This window comes from Lynx rufus, unplaced genomic scaffold (genome assembly GCF_022079265.1).
Source record: "Lynx rufus isolate CCGP_SWC_20201006 ecotype Redwood Valley unplaced genomic scaffold, mLynRuf1.p SCAF_3, whole genome shotgun sequence".
Taxonomy (NCBI): Eukaryota; Metazoa; Chordata; class Mammalia; order Carnivora; family Felidae; genus Lynx; species Lynx rufus.
Genome location: NW_025814845.1, coordinates 149,949,976 through 149,971,446, shown reverse-complemented (window position 1 = coordinate 149,971,446; position 21,471 = coordinate 149,949,976). Strand labels below are relative to the sequence as shown.

The window sequence follows — 21,471 nt, the reverse complement described above, 5'->3', positions numbered from 1 at the left end:
GATTTCCTTCCACGGGTGGACCAGTGATTCTATATGGGAAAAAACCCATTCAGTGAATCTGAATGGTCCAGTGAGTAGTTCCACAAAGTGAACTTGTACATTTCCCTCACTATTCCGGTTTTAATATCCAATCTGCAGAATCACTAAAATATAACTATTTTCCAGAAACAAATGTCTTGTCTGATTTGACTTCCATATGGTATAGTGTGTGGATGGATAAGAGATTTCACAATCCTTTTCACAGAGATTTAGCAGACACTATGCTCATGTGTAAACATTTAGACTCTACCTCTAGTTTTAATAAAAAGATTACAAACAAAATTTTCTTAGGTTGCTGGTTTTTTTTTAAAGTTTGTCATTGTGTTTCATGGGCAATCTAAAGTTTTTTCATGGCCAGGGACGCTTAGGGTTAGGTGGGGGGACAAAGATGAGCGATATTTCTTGGGTCCCAGGCATTCCGGCAAAAACTGAAACCCTTAAACTTATCTGTGACAAGAGTCTTTCCTGAGAAGCAATACCAAAAAAATTTGACTAGGTCACAGTCAATAATTACATGTCTAATAACCGTGAAGCCCCACTTCTCTAAGGCTCTGCTCCCTAGGCTTCCCTTGGGCAGTCAGACCCCACGGGCTGAGAAAAACAAAGACCGCATCTTCCTTCGGAACTTCGTGGCCTCCAAGGCTGGGCGCCGAAAGTGGCGATTTCTTTGGTTTGCGGTGCGGGAGAAGCAGCCGAGCACAAGGAAAGTGGGCTCCGGGTGAACTTGTGTCCCTTTTTGTCGTTCTTCTAGGATCGCGGCTGCGGCGAGGAGGACGGGAGCCAACCCAACCCTCCGCATCGGAGCCAGCCTACTGCACCCAGAGCCGGAGTCTGCGGGTGTCCTGAAGAGGGTGCGCAGCCACGGCCACCGGCGTGACCCGAAGGCCCGTGCCCCATACCGGCGCCCAGGCACTACCCCGTGTCTTCTGCCACTCGTGTAGGCGCTCAGGACCTCTAGGCCCTGGGGTAGATCCCGCCCCTTCTCCAGCACCTCCGGGAAGAACCAAAAGTTCAATTTGGGATTTTCCTGTAAACAAGAGCCTAGAGTGTTTTGCTCGATGCTGGATTTAATACGTATATATTTTTGAGGGATTTGCATTTTTACTTTTGATTTTGGATCTTCATTTACCTGACAGCCGTCACGTGTACATTATTATTATTATTATTATTATTATTATTATTATTATTATTATTACTACTCTCTCCCTGCCTTGCGCCTTGACTCGCGAGTGAGAGAGAGGACTCGGAGGCGGAGAGCTCCCAGAGGCCATGTACCAGAGCTTGGCCATGGCCGCCAACCACGGCCCCCCTCCCGGGGCCTACGAGGCGGGCGGCCCTGGCGCCTTCATGCACAGCGCGGGCGCTGCCTCCTCTCCCGTCTACGTGCCCACGCCGCGGGTGCCCTCCTCGGTGCTGGGCCTGTCCTATCTCCAGGGCGGAGGCGGGAGCGCCGCGTCCGGAGCCACCTCTGGCGGCAGCTCCGGCGGGGCCCCGGCGGGCGCCGGGCCCGGAACCCAGCAGAGCAGCCCGGGCTGGAGCCAGGCGGGGGCCGAGGGAGCGGCCTACACGCCCCCGCCTGTGTCCCCGCGCTTCTCCTTCCCGGGAACCACCGGGTCCCTGGCCGCCGCGGCCGCCGCCGCCGCCGCCCGGGAAGCCGCGGCCTACAGCAGTGGTGGCGGAGCGGCGGGCGCGGGCCTCCCCGGCCGCGAGCAGTACGGGCGTGCGGGCTTCGCAGGCTCCTACTCCAGCCCCTACCCAGCCTACATGGCCGACGTGGGCGCGTCCTGGGCCGCGGCCGCCGCCGCCTCCGCCGGTCCCTTCGACAGCCCGGTGCTGCACAGCCTGCCCGGCAGGGCCAACCCCGCCGCTCGACACCCGAACCTCGGTGAGTACTGAGCGAGAGTACCCGGGCCCGTTGGCTCCCGGAACAGGCTGTCCCGAACACTGCTTGGGGGCGTTTAATTTTCCGCAAGTGTGCGTATGGTGGGGAGCGGTGGGGAGGGGGCAGGATGCGTGAGTTTCCAAGGAAAGGAAACTGGAAAACAAGCTGGCGGCCGCGGCACGTTGGTGGTGGTGAAGGTCACAGCCCCAAGAAGCCCATATTCTGTTAGGTGAGGGCAGGCCTGCTTCCTAAATGCTTTTCTGAACGAGAGAGGACTGCAGGGTGCAGGGTCTGAGTGTGTCCCCAAGCAGCCCCGACGTCGGGTATGTCTGTGCGCCGTAGGTGAGCGCTGGCGGCCGACAGGCCCCACGAAGAGCTGGGAGGAGCAGCCCCGGCAGCCCTTGATGGACAGCACTAGCGGTCGCGGGGTTTCTGTTCGCATTTCCTCTCGGCCCTCCCTTAGGGTCCTCAGCAGGGAACTGATTACATTGGCTAGGGCCCAAGATCTTCTGGGCCATTTGGCGGCCCAGTTGGAAGATCCTTCGGAGTGGCAGATGATTTTCCTGTCGGGATTTCACACCTGGAACAAAGGAGGGACTGGAGCAGCGGAGATGGGTTGAACGGAGGCTAGCACCTTGTGGGTGCCTCGGGGACACGGCGTTCTGTGCCCTTATTGTGCACTGCGCTGGTATGCCGCCGCACTTGTGAGGGGTGCACTGAAAGCGCATGCCTGGTCAGCGTCCAGGAACTCGGGAAGCGCAGAGGGGCTTCTTTGTAAGACCTGACTTAAATGGACACTTTGCAGCAGCTTCCATAAGTGGAGCGTCCTCTTGTTCGGAGGGCCGGGGTTAGAAATAATCTAACGGGCACGACTGAATATTTCCTGTGAATGTCAGACCCGGCAAGGACGGCAAGCCTGTGCTACCCCGCTCCGATTTACAGTTGAACAAAATGAAGCCTGAGAAAGGGTCCGGGTGCTTTGCGCTGGGAGAGAAAAGGAAGTGGCAACCACTAGTTCAAAATGGAAAAACAAAACAAAACAAAAAACACCTCTGGTCTTGTCGAATTTCAGGAAGGGACAGGATGGGGTTGGTTGGAGATGGCTTCTGGGGGGGGGGGGGAGGTGAAGTACAGACCCGAGAAACAAAGTTAACGTTTACTGACTACCTACTAAGTGCTAAATCTTTTCGCATTTGTTCTCACTTTGAAGAGTAAAGCCTGTCCCTCCCGGGTTTCCAGTCTTAAAGCTGGCTCCGAGAAGGGTCCCGGCTTTGAAGAGTTTTTTAAATTATCCTCTGACCCTGGGTGGCCAGGGAAGGTCCCCAGGGGGGTGCAGCCAAATACACATCCCAGGTAAACTGATTAACCGTGGAAGTGGCGCCGGGGCTGGGTCTATAGCTCCTAGTTTCCCCCTCCCCCTCTCAGGGGAGCCAGACGGCACCCCCTGGGGGAGGAGGGGCAACTGGCTCCGGAGCCTTTCGGGAGGCCCGGAGTGAGATAGCTGGCCTGAAGTATCTCCATACAATGGCAGCTGGAGGTGGGCGTGTTGGGGAGGGGGTGGGGCGCTGTGGCCCCGCGTTCTCGGAACTCTTGTGTTCTCTCTGAAACTCTAAGAGCGCACTGTACCCACTGTATGCTAGCCAGTTTGACAATAAATTATATTAGAAATAAATGAAACTTTCTTTAGAACTTATGTTTTAAAACAGGGTGAAATGGTCCCTCCCCATAGTTCTGCTTTTTGAACTTGTGGGAGGGAGTGGAGAGGTTGCTTTCTAACCCCTATCACCTGGAGTCAAAAGGCAAAAATGGAGGATGCTTTTCTGATCAGGAGAGTTACAACCGCAACAATGTTAAACACACACACACACACACACACACACACACACACACACACACACTGTGTGAATGCACACAGTACTTAAATTCTAAAATGTAACCCATACCAGCTAGGAGGGTGCTGAAGTCAGTAATGTTTCCCAAATTAAAGGGTCAACAAATGGTAAGCTGACCTCCACGGAGCACTTCATCATGGAGAAGTGTGGCCTGTCTTCCCAGTACTCTGCTCTGTGCCATTGGTTCAGGAGGTCCCACCTGAAGACAGCCCTTGGGTCTGGCCTAGCAGCTGGATTGGCTCGCCTGGACAGAGCCAAGTGTGTTAAATGGTCAAGTCAGGAAAGCTTCCCTGTTATCTTTGTGAGGGAACATGAGGCATGCAGAGCATGTTGGCATGCAAGTCTTCCGCGTGTTCTGCAGGTGGCACTTACATAAAAGCCAGCTAAGTTAGAAGCAGTGCATGTAAATAAATATGCTTTTTATATATGTCCCTCCTATCACGTGGACCCTCCTGTAAATGCCTGGTAGCTGTCTCAAGGACCAACACCAGCACATTAGCTGATGCTGAGTGATAGGAGCATGGTGATAAGTGATTACTGATTCCATGAGATTTATCGAGAGCTTGCTGTATGGAGCTGCCATTGGACTCTCAAACGGTAATACAGTGTGGTGGTATGAGACAGGCAAGCCTGGATTCCATTCCAGGTACCCTTGTGATCCTGGGCAAGTTACTTACCTTTCAGTTTCCTCTCTTGTTCTGTAAAATGTGATAATCATAACTGCTTTCAGTGTTGTCTTAAATTCGAAAAATAAGGCAGTGTTTGTGAAGTAGTTGGTTTTGGCTCCTCATAAGTGATGGCTATTTTATTAAATAGCTACTCACTATCATGTAGAGGGATGTATTTTTCTGATTTTCTTAGGACTGAGGCGTTTCCCAGGACTTGGGATTTTTAGTGCTAAATCTAGGACAGTCCCCAATAAATGGGGATGGTTGGTCACCCTAAAGACGTGAAAATGGGTAAATGACCCAGTAACATGCTGCAGGAATGAGCTGAGAGAAAAGGAGAGAAGACAGAAGTGGTTCTTTCTTCTGTCTAGGAATCTGGAAGTCTTCACCCAAGTGGTGTCATCTGCATTTGGTCTGGAAGGGTAAGTAGGAGTTTGCCAGGAAAAGCCAAGCACCTGCTTTTTGAAAAAAAGGAAAAAAGTTATACCCTCATTTGCCATCACATTTTGTGGTACCATGAAATGACCCAACACAGCTTGGTTTTTGTGTAAATAATATATTTATGACCAGAGGTAAAACCACAGAGGCTAACTCACTCTTCACCTCAGAAACTGCTTTCAATTTCAATGAAGAGAACTAAGAGAACAGCTTTATTTTTTTCATGAGGTATTAATTGCCTCAGTTTTAACAAGAGTTAGTATCTTATGTTGGTTACTGGAAAAGACAAAAATCAAAGTGATGAAAGCTACCAAGGGCCTCAATAAAGACCTGCACTTAGGTTGAAAGGAATTATTCTGCCTTGATGGCAATGTATATGAACTTCAATTCATTCCAAGTTCAATATGAACCTGACCCTGAAACAACTGTTGAAATCATTAATGAGGCTGCATTAATGGAATTATGTGACCTTAACTGAGGGCAGGTACAGAGTCTTACTCATATTTAAGTGCCAGGCACATGCTGAGCACTTGGCAAATATTTATTTGAGTAGAGATCTAGGAGATACCACAGTACTCGGCCCAGGTCAACACACACACACACACACACACACACACACACACACACACACACACACACACACACACACACACACACACACACACACGCTGCTTCAGAGGTCCATTGGAGAGCCTCTGGGTACAGTGAGCAGGGTGGGAGAGGGTTCTGCAACCCTTGTGACCACCTGCGTGCTCCCCCCCACCCAGAACTGTTTAGGGAGGAGAAGTCACAGGGTGGTTGAGAGAGAGAGAAGGACCGTGTAAAAATACCTAAAAGGTACTCTAACGTTTAAAGGCCTTTTATTTAACGTTGTGTTCCTCCAGGCGAGCGGACATTAGGTTTGGCGAGAACACTTTTTCACACGTGATTGTAGTTGTTGAAATGGAATATGGAATCTGGAATATGACTTATCTTAATAACACTCCCTGGACACTGAAAGGGCTTAAGGAGGTATGGTGTTGCCATCTGCCAGTGGAGCTGGGCCGGGAATTTCTTGCATTTCAAGGGCTAGGGTCCATTGTTTGTGTGCACGTGAAATGGCTAGAGCAGGTAAGATGACTGTCTCCTTTTAAAGAACCCAATGAGGGTAGTTACGCAGGTGTATCAATTTTTCAAAACTCATGATGGAAACGTACTATTAAAACGAGCATGAGGGCACCCACCTGGCTCAGTGGGAAGAGTCTGTGACTCTTGATCTCGGGGTTGTGGGTTTGAGCCCCATGTGCGATGCAGAGGTTGCTTAAAAATAAAATCTTTAAAATAAAAAAGCAGGAGTACTTTTTTGTATGTACATTATACCACAGTAAAGTTGACTTTTATAATAATGCTTGCAAATATTTAAGGCAGAAAGGAGACAATGGGAATTATGTGTAAATATGCGATGAAGTAAATAGCATTGTGGTAGATGTTACTGGAAAGCTGTGAAAATATGTTTTATTATGAAATAATTCCTTTGGGTAATAAAGAAACAAGCAATTATAATATTATCAAAGGATCTCAAAATTGTTAAATAATTTTAAGGGTTAAAAAAATAACACAGTGAAAAAATGTATATCACCCAGTGTTACCTGAATGGTTTCTTTAAAAGCTTTGCCTCATTTGTGGTGTTTCGAGAGTTTGTTTATGATGTAGGTTGGTAGGAAACTCTAAAGTGTTTTCTGGATCTTCTGGGGACTGCTTATCAATTAAGCCAGTTTCTTTCAGAGCCAGTTCATTTATGTAGGGAACTTTGTGAGATCAACTCTTAAGTAGCTTGTTTGGCCACAGAATGATTTGTCAGTCTTTGAGAAAACCAAAGTTGTTTAACTTTCCGGTTACCACCCTGAGCAGGTCAGTCCGAGTTGGGGCTGGTCTGTGGTGCTAGATTGAGAACCAATTAAATGGGGAAGGTGTGTGTGGGGTGGCCAGGGGTGTGTCACTGCTTCCAGTGAGATCTGTCACCTGCCCAATTGTGTCCCATCAAAAGGTCAGGCCACATTTGCTAGGCACTTTCTTTCTAAGCACTCAGGTGGAATGATGCACAGGAGACAGTTTTAGATAACACTTTCTTCTGTATCCTTTCCTTTTTTTTTTTTAAACTCTAATGAGCTAAGAAAACAAACATACTCAGAGGTGTAGGGAAACAGGAACTCTGATACCTGTGGGTGGGAGTGTAAATTGGTACAACCTTTCTGGAGAGCCCTTGATGGTATCCAACAAATTACAAAGTAGATACCCTTGACCCAGAAATTTAATTTCTAGGAATTTATTCTGCAAATGTACCGGCACAGTTATAGCCCTGTTTGTAATAACAGGAATTGGAAATAACCTAAATGTGCATTATCAGCGGAGTGTTTGTATACATACTGTATGTGCAAACAATAGGATATCACGTAGGCTTTAAAAATTAGGAAATTCATTATGTAATGGTAATAGAGTTGTCTCCAAGAGAAGTACAGGATATGTATATTGCATGTTGTGTAAAAAAAAAAAAAAAAAGAGGGGGGAAGAGGTGCCTGAGTGGCTTATTCAGTTAAGTGTCTGACTTTGGCTCAGGTCATGATCTCATGGTTTGTGGGTTTGAGCCCCACACTGGGCTCTGTGCTGACAGCTCAGTGCCTGAGCCTGTTTCATATTCTCTGTCTCCCTCTCACTCTACCCCTCCCCCCCAAAAAAAATAAATAAACATTAAAAAGAGAAGAAAGGAGTGTATGCATTTGAACATATTTAATTTATCTTTGGAAATATTTGCAAGGAATTTGTAACGTCAATTGCCCATGGAAGGGATAACTGGGTAGGTGAAAGATAAGGGTGGGGAAAGCATTTTTACCACATATGCCTTAGAGCCTTTTGAATTTTTAACCAACTTAACCACTTTTTAATAGTCACTTCTATGCTTTTTTTTTTTTTTCAACATTTATTTATTTTTGGGACAGAGAGAGACAGAGCATGAACAGGGAAGGGGCAGAGAGAGAGGGAGACACAGAATCGGAAACAGGCTCCAGGCTCTGAGCCATCAGCCCAGAGCCTGACGCGGGGCTCGAACTCAAGGACCGCGAGATCGTGACCTGGTTGAAGTCGGACGCTTAACCGACTGCGCCACCCAGTCGCCCCACTTCTATGCTTCTTTATTAGCCATTTAAATAATAAGAAAATATATTTAAAATATAGGGAAGTTAAAAAAATATAGGGAGGTTAAGGTTAAGTTTCATTTTATTTTTTATTATTAAAAAATGTTTTAATGTTTATTTTTGGAGAGATAGAGAGACAGAACACGAGTGGGGGAGGAGCAGAGAGAGAGGGAGACACAGAATCCGAAGCAGGCTCCAGGCTCTGGGCTGCCAGCATACGGCCCTATCTATGTGAGGCTCGAACCCATGAACTGTGAGATCATCACCTGAGCCAAAGTCAGATGCTTAATGGACTGAGCCACCCAGGCACCCCTAGTTTTATTTCATTTTATTCTTTACCGTCTTAGCCATTTTTAAGTATACAGTTCAGCAGCGTTAAGTATATTCACATCATTGTGAAACAGGTTTTCAGTGAAAACACTTTTCATTTTGCAAAACTGAAACTCTAAACCAATTAAACAACAGCTTTCTATTTCCTCTTCCCCAGCCCCTGGTAACTGCCATTTTAGTTTTTGTCTGTATGAATTTGACTACTTTAGGTACCTCATATAAGTGAAATAATATAGTATTCATCTTTTCATGGTTGATTACACTTGGCATAATGTCCTCAAGGTTCATCCATGTTGTAACATATCATATGGTTTCCTTCCTAACACTGAATGATGTATATATCACATTTTTCAATCCATTCATCCCCCATGGACACTTGAGTTGTTTCCCTCACTTGTGAATAATGTTGCTGTGAATATTGATGTGAAAATGAACCTTTTGAATTTTGAGCCATGTGAATATATTACCAATTAAAACATATTAAACCAGCTATTAAAGAGACATACAGCATTCATGAATTAACTTCCTGAGAGTCTCTCTCCCTCTTTTTGTCTAAAACAGGGTTCTATATTTAGAGTTATGGATATCCAGGAAAAGTACTTTATAATATAAATTGTTGTTTATTGAATTTAGCTTTTGGTTTTTGCTCATCCAACAGGAGATTGCTTTACTGAAGGGACAAAAAAAGCTTATTCCACTCTCAGTAATGTCTCTTGGTAGCAAATCTCCGCAATTGTCAGGTTGCTGGCCTTGGGGACACATACATAGGTGCTCCTGGCTGGTATGGTCGTTCTCCCTCAGGTTATCTTGGGACTAGAACCAGAAACCACCTTGGCAGTGATAGGGATTATGTTAGAAAAATAAATTACCTTCCCCCCCAGGCAAGGTAAGTCTTTTAACCAATTCTTTTCTGCCTGTCCTTTTAAGGCGATTGAGTTCTGAATTTAGAGCTGAAGCCAGTTGCAAATGTATGCTGCTTTTGTTTGCATACGGAAGAGGAAGGTGTGCTGGTTTTTCCATTGCCTTGCTCTTAGCAAAGGGCAATTCTTGCAGGCCTCTGGATACTGCTGCTTTAAGAACTTGAAGGGGCCTTTTTGACACCTGAAAGTATTTGTCTGCTGGTGACTTTTTTGGTCTGCTCATCCTGAATAAGGTGCAGGTGATAAAGCCCTCTCATGGTTTGAGAATAGGTATCACTCTGTTCTATTGACCTTCCATGGACCATGACCTGGGCTCATGTAACACATTCCATGAAGGATTATTTAAACATTTTATTGGCTATCTATATAGCTATTTCTTTGTCTCCTTCTAAAGAAAGTAGAGAAGATAATATGAGTGGGATTATAATAGGAATGGCCTCTGATCTCTTTTAATTTGTACAAAATAAATTTACAAGTTTGGATACATTAATGTTTGGAAACTAGTTAACTTTTTAGGGACAGTAGCTTATGTCTTGTGCTACATATATGCCTGTAATCTTGCACTCTATAAATGCAATTTATGGATAGTGAGTTGGACCCTTTATCAAGGGTAAATGGGGAAGTTGTGATAGGGACTTTTAAGTCCTTGAGAGGGCAGACATAATCTCCATTTTGCAGAAGAGGTAACTGATCCTCAGAAAAATGAAGTAATCTGCCCAAGTTCCCCGTGGTAGTAAGCAACAGTTCTGGCTTAGAATTCAGGGAAGTCCCACTTCCAGGACTTCCATGTTTTCCTTTCATTTACCTCTTGCATTTGCCAAGATGAGGGCACTTATCCCTTCAGGACGAGAAGGTGTGTTGTGTTTGAAGGACTCAGATGTTAGTATTTTCTCTTACTTGGTCTCCCCCTGCTCCCTCTCCCCAGTGTAGTTTTTCCTCAGTGCTTCTCCAGGTACAGCATCTTCTCTAGTGGCTTTCCATCTCATTCTGATACAGCCCACCTTGCACTTGGGGAGTGTTAGGAACCCCTGCCTTGCATCAACTTCCTTTTCAGGCTCCTGATTCTCTTGTGCAGAGAACTGAAGAGACATTTCCCAGAATTCAGACCCTCCAAACTAGAGGATTCTCCTATTCTGGGGCAGGAGTGGGGATTGCTGGCTGCAAAAGAAGAGCAAAACCATATGGCTTTCTCAAAAATCCTTCCCCTTTTAGGGGAACCATCTCCAGAACCATCTCCATATTCCCTTTTCTCTGAAGATTCAAATGCATTTGTGGTAGGAGCAGAGAAAGGACAGGAGAAAAGCACTATAGTAATTATGTTTTTAGTGAAGATGAGAATAGGGGATAGGGGGATGAGGACAGTGAATAAAACCTCAGGCTGGAAGAGCCCCGTGGAGTTGGGCTGAGCTGAACACAGAAGCCGCCAGTGGAAGCTTTCTCATTTCTGGCAGGGGGCCTATGGTTTTATCTATTACTGCTCTGTAATCAGAATTGAGCCAGGATATTCAAGCCTCTTATCTGAATGAAGGGAATTTGGTTTTCTGGTCTTCAGCATTTTGCAGGAGTCCTAAAATTGACTTCATGGCTCAGAGTATCTTTTTTTCTGCCTAAGGAGGAATATAATCCAGACAGGTAAGCCATTCCATTCTTTTAAAGTCATTGAAGAGCTGTTCCAAGTGGATTGTGAGTTTTTCACTCTGTGCTGAATTGTCCCAGATATACTTTATTTTGGTGGATGAGAAATCAAGGAGATACCACCAGAATTCGGTGGATTGTTAAACCATAGGCGTTGGGATTCCCTAATAGCAGATCTTAAAGCTGAATTTGGTCCTTAAATTATTATGGAATCTTCCCTTTTTCCTCCCGGTTTAAAGCTCCATTTTTACTTCTAGAAATCCAGTCAAACTTTATCACCTCCATTCAGAATTGATCAATAGCCACTGGTGAGCAGGTTAATTATAATCGCAGAATAAACGCTGAAGTCTCAAAGTTCACCACTTTTGCAATGTTTCCAAACCCCTCGGGGACCGTGCCAAGAGACTCTCATTGACCCATTCAGAGCAGGTGTGGGAGTTTGAACCAGGGGCAGACAATCGGATCTGATTCAAGACAACTCAATTTGGTTTCTTATCTGCAGCTTTTCCTATCTTACGAGGTCTGTCATTGCAGATAAAAAAAAGTTCAGTCAATTGAGCTGGGAAATGGCAAGTTATGTTTTCTTCTGATAAAAGTTTTCTGGTTGTTGTTTTATCAGATCAGGTTGAAATTGTATGTTTCTGTCAAGGTCTGCAATGACCTTTTCAGATATTTTATCAGGTATTAGGTGGAGGAACCTTTTTTTTTTTTTCTTTCTTTCTCTCTTCGACCTAGCAAAGAATGACCTGACTTCCAAGATCATAAATCAAACCTGGTAAAGAGAGGCAATAATACAAGTTACCCCTCGAAATTGACTAGGCGGGGAGAAAACAAACAACAAATAAAACCTTTCCCTAGCATATAGAAAGAACTTAACTTGACCCTAAATAAAGAATGTGGTTCTCATGGAATACACACTTAATAGGAAAATACAGCTGATTTGAAAAAAGCAAATTGTTTTCCAGGTCAAAGTTGGCCTCAGAAAAGCAAGTAGTTTTTGTTTTTGTTTTTGTTTTTGTTTTTGTTTTTGTTTCAAATAGTATCAGTAAAAATTATCCTTCTTTTATTAAACTCCATGTAATATGGAAAAATGAAAAACTCATATAAACCAGTGCACAAATAGTTTGTAATCTTAGCACCCAGAGATAACCACTGTTAGGCATTAATCCTTGACTTCTTAGTTACCATACATATGCAGGCATGTGTATACGTATATACTTAAACAGTCATAAAAGTTAGTGTTTAGTTATTCCAGCATTGAAGAAAGTTTTTAAAGATCAGTGATCCAGACTGACTCCTGAAGTCAGACTGCTGAAGTAGAGCAACAATGGGAAATTGGTAAAAAGAACCGCTAGCCAATCAAATGGGAGAGCTGTGTGTAAAAACTTAGTTTTTCAGTCTTTGATTTTTGTGTATAATAAATGTGAGCAGTAGCTTTCAACCCATTTTTTAGAAAGGGAAGTCAACGAGCTGAAAGCACATGAGTCTGGCACCAAGGGCCCCTAGGACTCTGTCCTGTGCTCTCTTTTTCCCACTGTACAAGTGTGAACAGCTTACTGTGCCTCTCTCCGCTTGAGTACCTGCATTATAAGACTAAGATATCAGGCCAGGGGAAGGAGTGGTGAGAAGGGCTGCCTCTGGCGCCCTTTGGGGTATTTGAAATCCTGGGTATTACAGCAGCCCCCAGGATAATAGTTCATGTTGACTTTGTCTTTGTCATACCAAAGCTATCATAGTAACTCGTAACCTTCCTGAGCTTGCCTGGGCATCAAACTCAAATTCATGCAGTCTCTGTAACATAGGTTTCCATGGTTACCTGCCTCATTTTAAGCAACAGTATCTGTGACATTTGGGGTTTGATGGGCAGTTTTATTTTTTATTATACATAATAAAATACTTAACTACTAAGATGTAAAAACAACTTTTGGAAACCATGGGTTAAGTTACCTCAGAGTTGGTCTTAGTTTATTGTTCCTTTGGTTTTGCTTTTCTGTTATTACTAAACCCATGCCCGTGTCTGAGTTTCTAGGAGCTTGTGGAGATCCACAGAAGGTAGGGCTCCATTTCAAACACCAGTGAACCAGCCAGCCGATATTTTTGCCTGCCTCCTAAGAGCAGGGCACTCGTTAGGCATTGGAGATCAAAAATGAACAAGATGGTTGCTGCATTCCAGCCACTTACAGTGTGGTAGGGAGAGGTAAGAAGTGACTGTGCCCCTTCAGTGTAGGGAGAGCTCTAGTGGAGTAAATCTGGGTTCCCTGGGAGCCCTTAGGGTACCGAAAGTGGCCCTGTCACCTCAGACCAGGCTTCCTGGTGGAGGCAACTCCTGTGTTGTGTCCTAAACAGTGATTGGGGGGGTGCTACGTAGCAGGGAAGGATAGTACAAGCTGAGGATGTGTCTGGAGTCTGGCTCTTCGGCCATGTAGGTGGGAGGCCAGGAGGCCAGGAAGCCAGGAAGTAGCTGAGACTGTAGAGTTCGAACTTGGCCTGGGTGAGAGCAGACTTGAAAGGAAAGCAGCACAGAGGCAGGACCCGAGTAGCATCTTGGATGTATCGCTTCGGTTATAGTGTAGAAAGGTTGAAAATAGTGGCTCTTAGTTTTGTTTTTGCCTCACTGTGGCAAGGTGATGGCTGCCTTCCCTCTGTGTTTTTGCACCCATTCCCAGTTAGAGAAGGAACTCTGATGGGAAGGAGGTACATGCTAGCAGGATGGTTTGGAGGAGTTACGTGTATGTGCATCAGCAGCAGGGCACAGCGTGGCTGTGTGGTTTGTGTCTGGGCTGAGGTGGAAAGAAGGGCAAAACGCCAGGCCAGCTCTAGTTCCTAAGCCAGATCCCTCCCTGCCCTGGGAAGAAGAGGGACTAGGCTACTCTGCCCCTGGAGGCGGGATCCCCACCCTCTTTTGTAATCCCGCCTGCCTGCTTCTGGTATTATCCCTAGAGAAGTGGGTGCCAGGAGTGGCCTCCAATAAGAATATGGGTAATTCCACAGAACAACACTGTTTATGCAGGTATGCATCACTAGACCCCATAGGATGGATTAGCCAGAGCACCTACCTCCCAGGAAGTTTAGAGGTGAAGATGAAGATTTTAACTTCAATTCTTGCCTTTTAAACAAATTTTGTAATGTTAAGTTTCAAACGTATGCAGAAGTAGAGGGTCACTGTTCAGCCCTCAGCTTCAACAATATCACCTCATGACAAGCTGTATTTCATCTGTATGCCCCCCCCTTCCCTCCATACTATGTTATTTTGAAGGAAATTCCAGATAACTTACCATTTCATCTATAAGTACTTCTGTATGTGTCTCTAAAAGATATGATAAAACTTAAAAATACATGTAGCTCCAATGCCAGTTATCACTCTGATTTGAATTAACTCACTCCTTAATATCATTAACTATCCAGTGTTCAGATTTTCCGCTTGTCTAACTTTCTTAGATTGTTTGCTCAGATCAGGTCCATATGTTGCCTCTGTTGATATGTCTGTCAAGTTCTTTTAATCTGTAGGTTCCCCTTTCATCCTTTCTTCTTTTTCTTATGGTATATTCGCTAAAGAAACTAGGCTCTTCCCGTAGAGTTTTCCCACTCTCCAGCCTAGATTCTGTTGATTGCATTTGCTTCAGACATAACATGTTCCTCTGTCCTGGTTTTTTTGTTTTTTTGTTTTTATTTTTAATGTTGAGAGAGCCCGCGCGTAAGTTGGGGAGGGGCAGAGAGAGAGAGGAAGAATTCCGCTGCCAGTGTGGAGCCGGAAGCAGGGCTCGAACTCATGAACCTCGAGATCATGACCTGAGCTGAAGTTGGATGCTTAACCGACTGAGCCAGCCAGGCACCCCTCTGCCCTGTTTTTCATGTAAATCTGTAATTGGAAAAATAGGCTTGATCACATTCAGCAGCCATTGATGGACAGTGCCTAAGTCCATGATTCCATTAGTGCTTGCAAATGGTAACATTCTAATGCTCTCATTCCTTCTTCATTTACTAGCTGGAATATATCTGTAACAACTAAAAAATACTTCAGTTTCCCAATTATTTGGTCACCCTGAGATACAGCTTGTGTCGGAAAGGCAGGATGAATGCTTGTTTCTTTCACTTTACTTTTCAGTGTTCAAAATAATGAATTAGTTCCCTGACCAGTGACTTTTTTTTTTTTAGTATTGTTAAGAATTCAGAGATTTAAATGTATATGATGTGTTGTAATCCATGTTAGCTAGTGTCCTAATTAATGCTCAGATTTTTCCGTCTTTGCCAGTGGGAACCTGTCTAAATTGGGCTCCTGAGTTCTTTTGGCAAAATCGTAGTTTAATCCTTTCGTGCTTTCCATACCACAAAATACTCCAAGCTCTTCTTAGCGTTTTCTCCCCCTAGACCTTGCTGTAGCCATTTCTCTAGGAAGCACTGGCTCCTTTTAATTTGGACACCACTCCTAGAGCCAGCTCTGCTGGTTGTGCTCTTTGTTATTGGGTTAGTCATTCAGTAGAAAGTTTGGAAAAACTTCCCTCATCCCACCCAAAGATAAGATAAAAAAGTCACGTGTCGATACCATACTTCGGATTGAAATTAAGGACTAAAAAAAAAGTTTTCACTTCCTTTTGTGCATGTTTTTTTTTAACCTGTGCTAAAATATACACACCATGAAATTGACCCTTTTAACCATTTTCAAGTGTACATACAGTTCAGCGGCATTAAGTGCATCCACATTGTTGTGCAGCTATCATCACCAACCGTCTCCAGAACTTATTCCCCATCTGAAACTGTGTATCCATTCCCCATCTCCAGCCCCTGTGAGCCACCATTCTCCTTTCCCTATGAATTTGATACTAGTTACCTCATGTAAGTGGACTCATCCAATATTTGTCCTTTTGCGTCTGGTTTATTTCACTTTGCATAATGTTCTCCAGGTTCATCCATGCTGTCGCCTGTGTCAGAATTTCCTTCCTTTAATGGCTGAATCATATCCTATTGTATGTATATACCACATTTTGTTTATCCATTCCTCTGTGATGGACGCGTGGGTTGCTTCTCCCTTTTGGCCATTGTGAACCAATGCCGTTGTGAACGTGGCACGCTTGAGTCCCTGTTTTTAGTTCTTTTGGGCAGATACACAGCAGTGGAATTTCTGGATCATATGGTAATTCCCTATGGTTTGGGGAACCACCATACTGTTTTCCCTGGAAGCTGTAGCTTTTTACATCTTTCATGCATCTTTCTAGCTGTAAATCTTTTCATCCACACCAAAGATTACATTCTCAACAACCCAACATCATTTCACATTTGCTTTATTTATGCCACGACATCCACAGAGTCTCAGAAAAAGAACATCGACACTTTGACTGGCAATCTGTTACCGAAACCAGTTTTGTCTGTTTGGTCATTCCTTGCCTTTTGACTTCAGGGTTACCTCCAGTGTTTCTAGCTTTTGGCTTTGTGCTCCTCTTCAACTACATGAGCTGTGTTACTCCTGGTAGACTCCCCCTTCCTCTTGCCTCTTGATACAGGGCTCCACCCTAGATGGCCATGTTAAACATTTTGGACGTTATCACCCATATCTCAAAACTTTTCCCAGCACTCTGGCAGCCTGCTTCCATTTTAGGGATTGATAAGGTTGACACAGTTGGGACCAGATATGCAGGGCCTTGAAATCTAGGCAGAGGAGTTTGGGGCTTTATGAATAGAGGGCAAATATATTGAATCAGTAAATTGAGAATACACACAGAGAGGTGTGTGTATGTGCGTGTGTGTGCGCGCACGTGTGTGTGTGTGTGTGTGTGTGTGTGTGTGTGTGTGTCTGTGTGTGTGTGTGTTGGCTGGCTAGTATGGAGACAAAAAGCAGGTGACTCGGTGAGAAGCTGTCAGAAGTACTCTCTAGCCTGGAGAATGAGTGAGTAGAGGCAAAAGACATGGAAAGAAAGGCAAGAGGAAATCACCAGGCCGAATTGGCCGAAGAAGGGTATAGGGGAAAACAGTGGTCATTACCTTTCTTTTGAGTCTCTACAGCCATAGTTCGAGGAGAAAGAGGTGTGAGAAGTATGCGTAAACCTACTTCCATGTACCTCGGGGGTGGTCATCTTGAACCCACCTGGAAATTGAATTTGAGTTTGCCTCATTTCTTTGGGATTTTGAGCTGTTCTTCCATGTTGTTGTCATAGAGCGTCACTCCTGCTGTATATCCTTTCTGCTTAGCTGATAATCTCCTGCTGGGGGTGGGGGGTGGGGGTGGGAAGGAGGGGACACATAGTAGCATATGGGACACAAGATCAAGGCAGAAATCCTGGATTTGAGGTCTCACATCACTGACCAGTCATGTGGACCAAGTCTAGTCATTCCTTTATTTCTTTGGGGTCTACTTCCCATCAGAAACACATACCATTTTGTTGCTGTTGTTGTTGCTGTTGTTGTTGTTTGCCCAGTACCTTGATTTGCTGGATTGAAAAAGTCAGTAAACTGTTGAGTACGATTCCTCACCCCATAGTCCCATTTAAACCTCCTTCGTGGCCCAGGGACTGGGGAATCTGATTCATCACTTTCCCCTTCTGCCTGGCAGCCTCTGACTGCTGGGTCAGCCTGGAAAATAAATGGCACTTCTAGGAAGGGCACTGGGCAGGAACTGGGAGTCTCTTATTTGATTGCTTTCCTATGGAGAGAAGAGCAAATTCTGTCTTTCTGGAAAGTCCCTTGGGTTTTACCGCTTAGGCTCAGTAGGTCTTGGTGTTTGACGGGAAGGCCAGGATAATTGGAACATTTGAACCGAGCTCTTGACTCTGGAGGGGCAGCCTTGCTGTTCTCTGTAATGGTGATGAGGAGCATAGACACCGGAGCCCTGGCACACTGGGAGTGTCACGATGGCTAGTGATTCTTACTCAGCACCTTGGCAACCATGTAGTTATCTGGTGGGCTAATTTTTTTCTTCCTACCCTAATAATTCCATAATGGCTTTTTATGCAGACAACTTTTTTTCTCTTGTTCTCACTCACTTGCCTGTGGAAGAACTGGAAACAAACAAGAATGTAGGTTCGTACTGCCTGTTGGAAGCAAAGAGGGAGCAGAAGGTCGATCTTGTGAATGTGTGAAATCTGGAGTGGGATCTCTCTTTGGAATCTCTGCAGTGGGCTTATCTCTGCAGGCAGCCTTTGATATGTCTCTGGGCAGAACTGTCAGTGTTCAAACAGGGCCAGTGTTCTTCCTGTATCTTATGGTACTATCTTTTTATTTGGATTATAGTTCAGTAGCCTGGAAGTGTTTTCAGGATATACGTCATTCATTTTGGGGCCCAAGTTACAATGACATGGTAGATAATAAATGTTCATTATCTGAAAAGACAAAGCCTGGAATTCATCAAAAATTATATGTGTGGGCCCTCAGGCTCACATACTCATACCTGCAGGCTGGCCCTACGGAGACTTAGAGTAGGAGGAGAGGAGGCATCCCTGTAAAAGGAGTCTGAGAGACAGAAGTCTAGGAATGAGCATGTCCAATTTTATAGGGAGAGGGACCCGGGATGGGTTGGAGGGGAACTGAGGAGACTGAGGGGTTGTAAGAATCTTGCAAAGGCAGCCAAAACCTAGAAGGCCAGGAGAGAGAAGAGCACAGAAGACCCCAATGGTTTTCTCAGAGCTAATAACAAGGAAACAGAGCACATAGAGGTGCGACCGTTATTTTGGATATGGTGGGTCTGAAGCCTGAGTGAGGGACATACAGGTGAGATTTCCAGGAGGCAGGTTGTATGAGCTCAAATCTATGGGGTCATCACTCTTATTGAAGCCTTGGGAACAGGAGAGAGCCCTTGGGGTATTAGGGAGAGTGATAGAGGCAGAGAAGCTCTACTGAAGGCAGGAGGGGAGTGAGGGGCAGTCCAGCATAACAGATGCCAAGAAAGGAAGCTGAAAACATGGTCAGGTGCCCTCCACGTTTTACTTTGGAAAAGCCACCTGGGCTCGTTTCCTTGATCCTGTGGTGCTCTGCTGGGCCCTGATGGTGCCCCCTTGGGCTTCCTAAGGACCCCCCAAAGTCTTCACACCCTATCAGTGTTCTGGCCTCAGAGCCAGACCGATTATAATCTTTCCCTGCCAGTTTACAGACACTTGTAGAATTTTGGTCATCGAGTTTGTCCTGAATCCACTGTTTTCCCTCCTCCCCACTTTACATAGATTCCTAAGATCCTTCTTAAAGAGCCTCTTGAGGCACCAGGGAGAGTTTTGTGTATATGAGTAACTGCCTCTCAACCTCACCCTAACACACAAGCTCAGGAACTCAAAGAGTCTCTGTAGAAACAAACTCTCCCGTCAGACTCTGTTTAAAGGGTGTAAGTGCCTTTTGATTTGGGCAGGAGGTTGGTCTCTCCCTGCCTGAAGTGCTTCACAGAAGTGACAAGACACTTTCCTTCGGGGAATGTTGATATTAAGTTTCCTGCCCTGTGTAAACACATCTCCAGGAATGGCATTAATAAAGGGGACCCTTTCCCCAGGACAAAACAGAAGGGGCAGTGAGGGGGGAAAAGGACAAAGAAGACAGATCTGCTGGGGAGGGGAGAGATGACCATCTAACCAGCTGTTCGTGGTGAAGGCAGAGCCCATTAGCCAGGCTTACTTCCATCATTTTCAGAACTATTGCTTATAATACTAATACTTTTTTTTTTCATTTTTATTTATTTCTGAGAGGGCATGAGCGGAGGAGGGGCAGAGAGAGAGGGAGACACAGAATCCGAAGCAGGTTCCAGGCTCTGAGCTGTCGGCACAGAGCCTGATGCGGGACTCGAACTCCCAAACCGTGAGATCTTGAACTGAGCCAAAGTTGGACGCCCAACCGACTGAGCCACCCAGGCACCCCAGAACTATTGCTTATGTTCCTTGTTGGGACCTCCAACTTTTTACCGTTTGGCAGCTGATAGTAGGAGGGGCAGAAGAATCTTGTATTTAAGATCGAGAGTCAGCACCTGATTTAAAATTCTAGCCATTCTTCTTGCTGTGTTCCCCAGTTTTCTTGTCCATATGATTGAATAGAAGCTACTTCATAGTGTTACTGTGAGAAATAGGAAATAATGTTCATAAACCGTCGTATTTGACATGCAGGGAGTATCTTTTAAATGTTAGCCATTAGTCATTCATTAGTAAACGCTTGGTGTTATCATTAAAGGGATCATTCAAATAGGATCTTGTTGGTTCCACCAATAGAGGGTTAGGTGGCTGCCAAGTTGAATTAAATGAGGGTTTTTGTATTAGAATTTGCTCTCATTCTCAGTATTCATCTACATTCAGGAACATAGACTCTACATCCAACTTAGTGTCTATAATTCCTTCTACATAGGGGGGCCCTTTACATAAGCAGAGGCTAATTAGGGTTGTAGATACCTCAAGAGTTACTTTTGTCATAGCTTTAGAACATTTTAAAACTCTTTCTAAGGGAGTTGGAACCAGCTGTCTGCATCCAGTGAGATCTAAACAAAAGGAAAAATAACCACTGGGTTGTGCTCAGAAAGAAACAGTTGTGGTATGGCTGCTGTTGGGGAGGGCGTGCATGTTCTGAGAAAGCCCTGACAAGGTCTGTGCCTGGGAATCTCTGAGAATAAGGGACACCCCCCTTTCACCATGAATTGCTTCCTAGGGTCTTTCCTAGGGTCCGACTGTTAACCAAATGGTTAACATTCTCATGGTGCTATATCGTGTTTGCTGAGAAGCAGGGGGCAAGTCGATTGCATTGTGGGTTTCTGCCAGAAAAGGTATCTAATCCTTGGTGGCTGCCACAGTGTGAGAGGGTTTGGAGAAAGCTATGAAGAAAAGGAGGAGTTGCTTATTAGTTTGTTTTGTTGTTGTTGTAATAACCCAACATATACGCCTTCCTGGGCGTTTCTCTCTGGCGTGTGTTATGCTCTGGAGACAGATCTAGGTTTCTTTATGCCTCTGTCTCTCCTGGAGGAGTGGTGTGGACTTGGTGCCCGTCTTAGCAGAAGTGATCAGGCTGTCTTTTCAGGAGTACTGGTGGAAGCTGCACTGTCCATATGGGCTTTTGGGGCTTCCAGTTCTTTCGTGAAAATGAATGAATTGGGAATGGGACACCTCTTATATCTATGGGCCCTTCCAGCTCTGCCCATCTGTGAGAGTCAGGGAGGGTGAAGACTCGTGAGGTTGTTTTAATGACTCTACCAAAAATAGGAATAGAATGTGAAAAACAGAAACAAGGGAATTACTTGTGCTATTATTATCAGGAGCAGGGGCCTTTGTTTGGTCCTCAATTAGGGGCTGAGGATGGCAGCTGGTTAGAAATATAGGCAGAAAATGGGGCGCCTGGGTGGCGCAGTCGGTTAAGCGTCCGACTTCAGCCAGGTCACGATCTCGCGGTCCGTGAGTTCGAGCCCCGCGTCAGGCTCTGGGCTGATGGCTCAGAGCCTGGAGCCTGTTTCCGATTCTGTGTCTCCCTCTCTCTCTGCCCCTCCCCGTTCATGCTCTGTCTCTCTCTGTCCCAAAAATAAATAAACGTTAAAAAAAAAATTTATAAAAAAAA

At 45.1% G+C, this 21,471-nt stretch overlaps 1 protein-coding gene across 2 annotated transcripts in view; it reads left to right on the top strand.

The window, feature by feature from the left end:
• The first annotated feature begins 1,308 nt into the window (after positions 1–1,308).
• Positions 1,309–21,471, top strand: part of GATA4 (GATA binding protein 4) — a 47,805-nt gene continuing 27,642 nt past the window's right edge. For both annotated transcript variants that reach the window (XM_047092385.1, XM_047092384.1), the window contains exon 1: positions 1,309–1,924. In XM_047092385.1, the coding sequence (XP_046948341.1) occupies positions 1,309–1,924 (616 nt within the window). The remainder of the gene's footprint in view (positions 1,925–21,471) is intronic.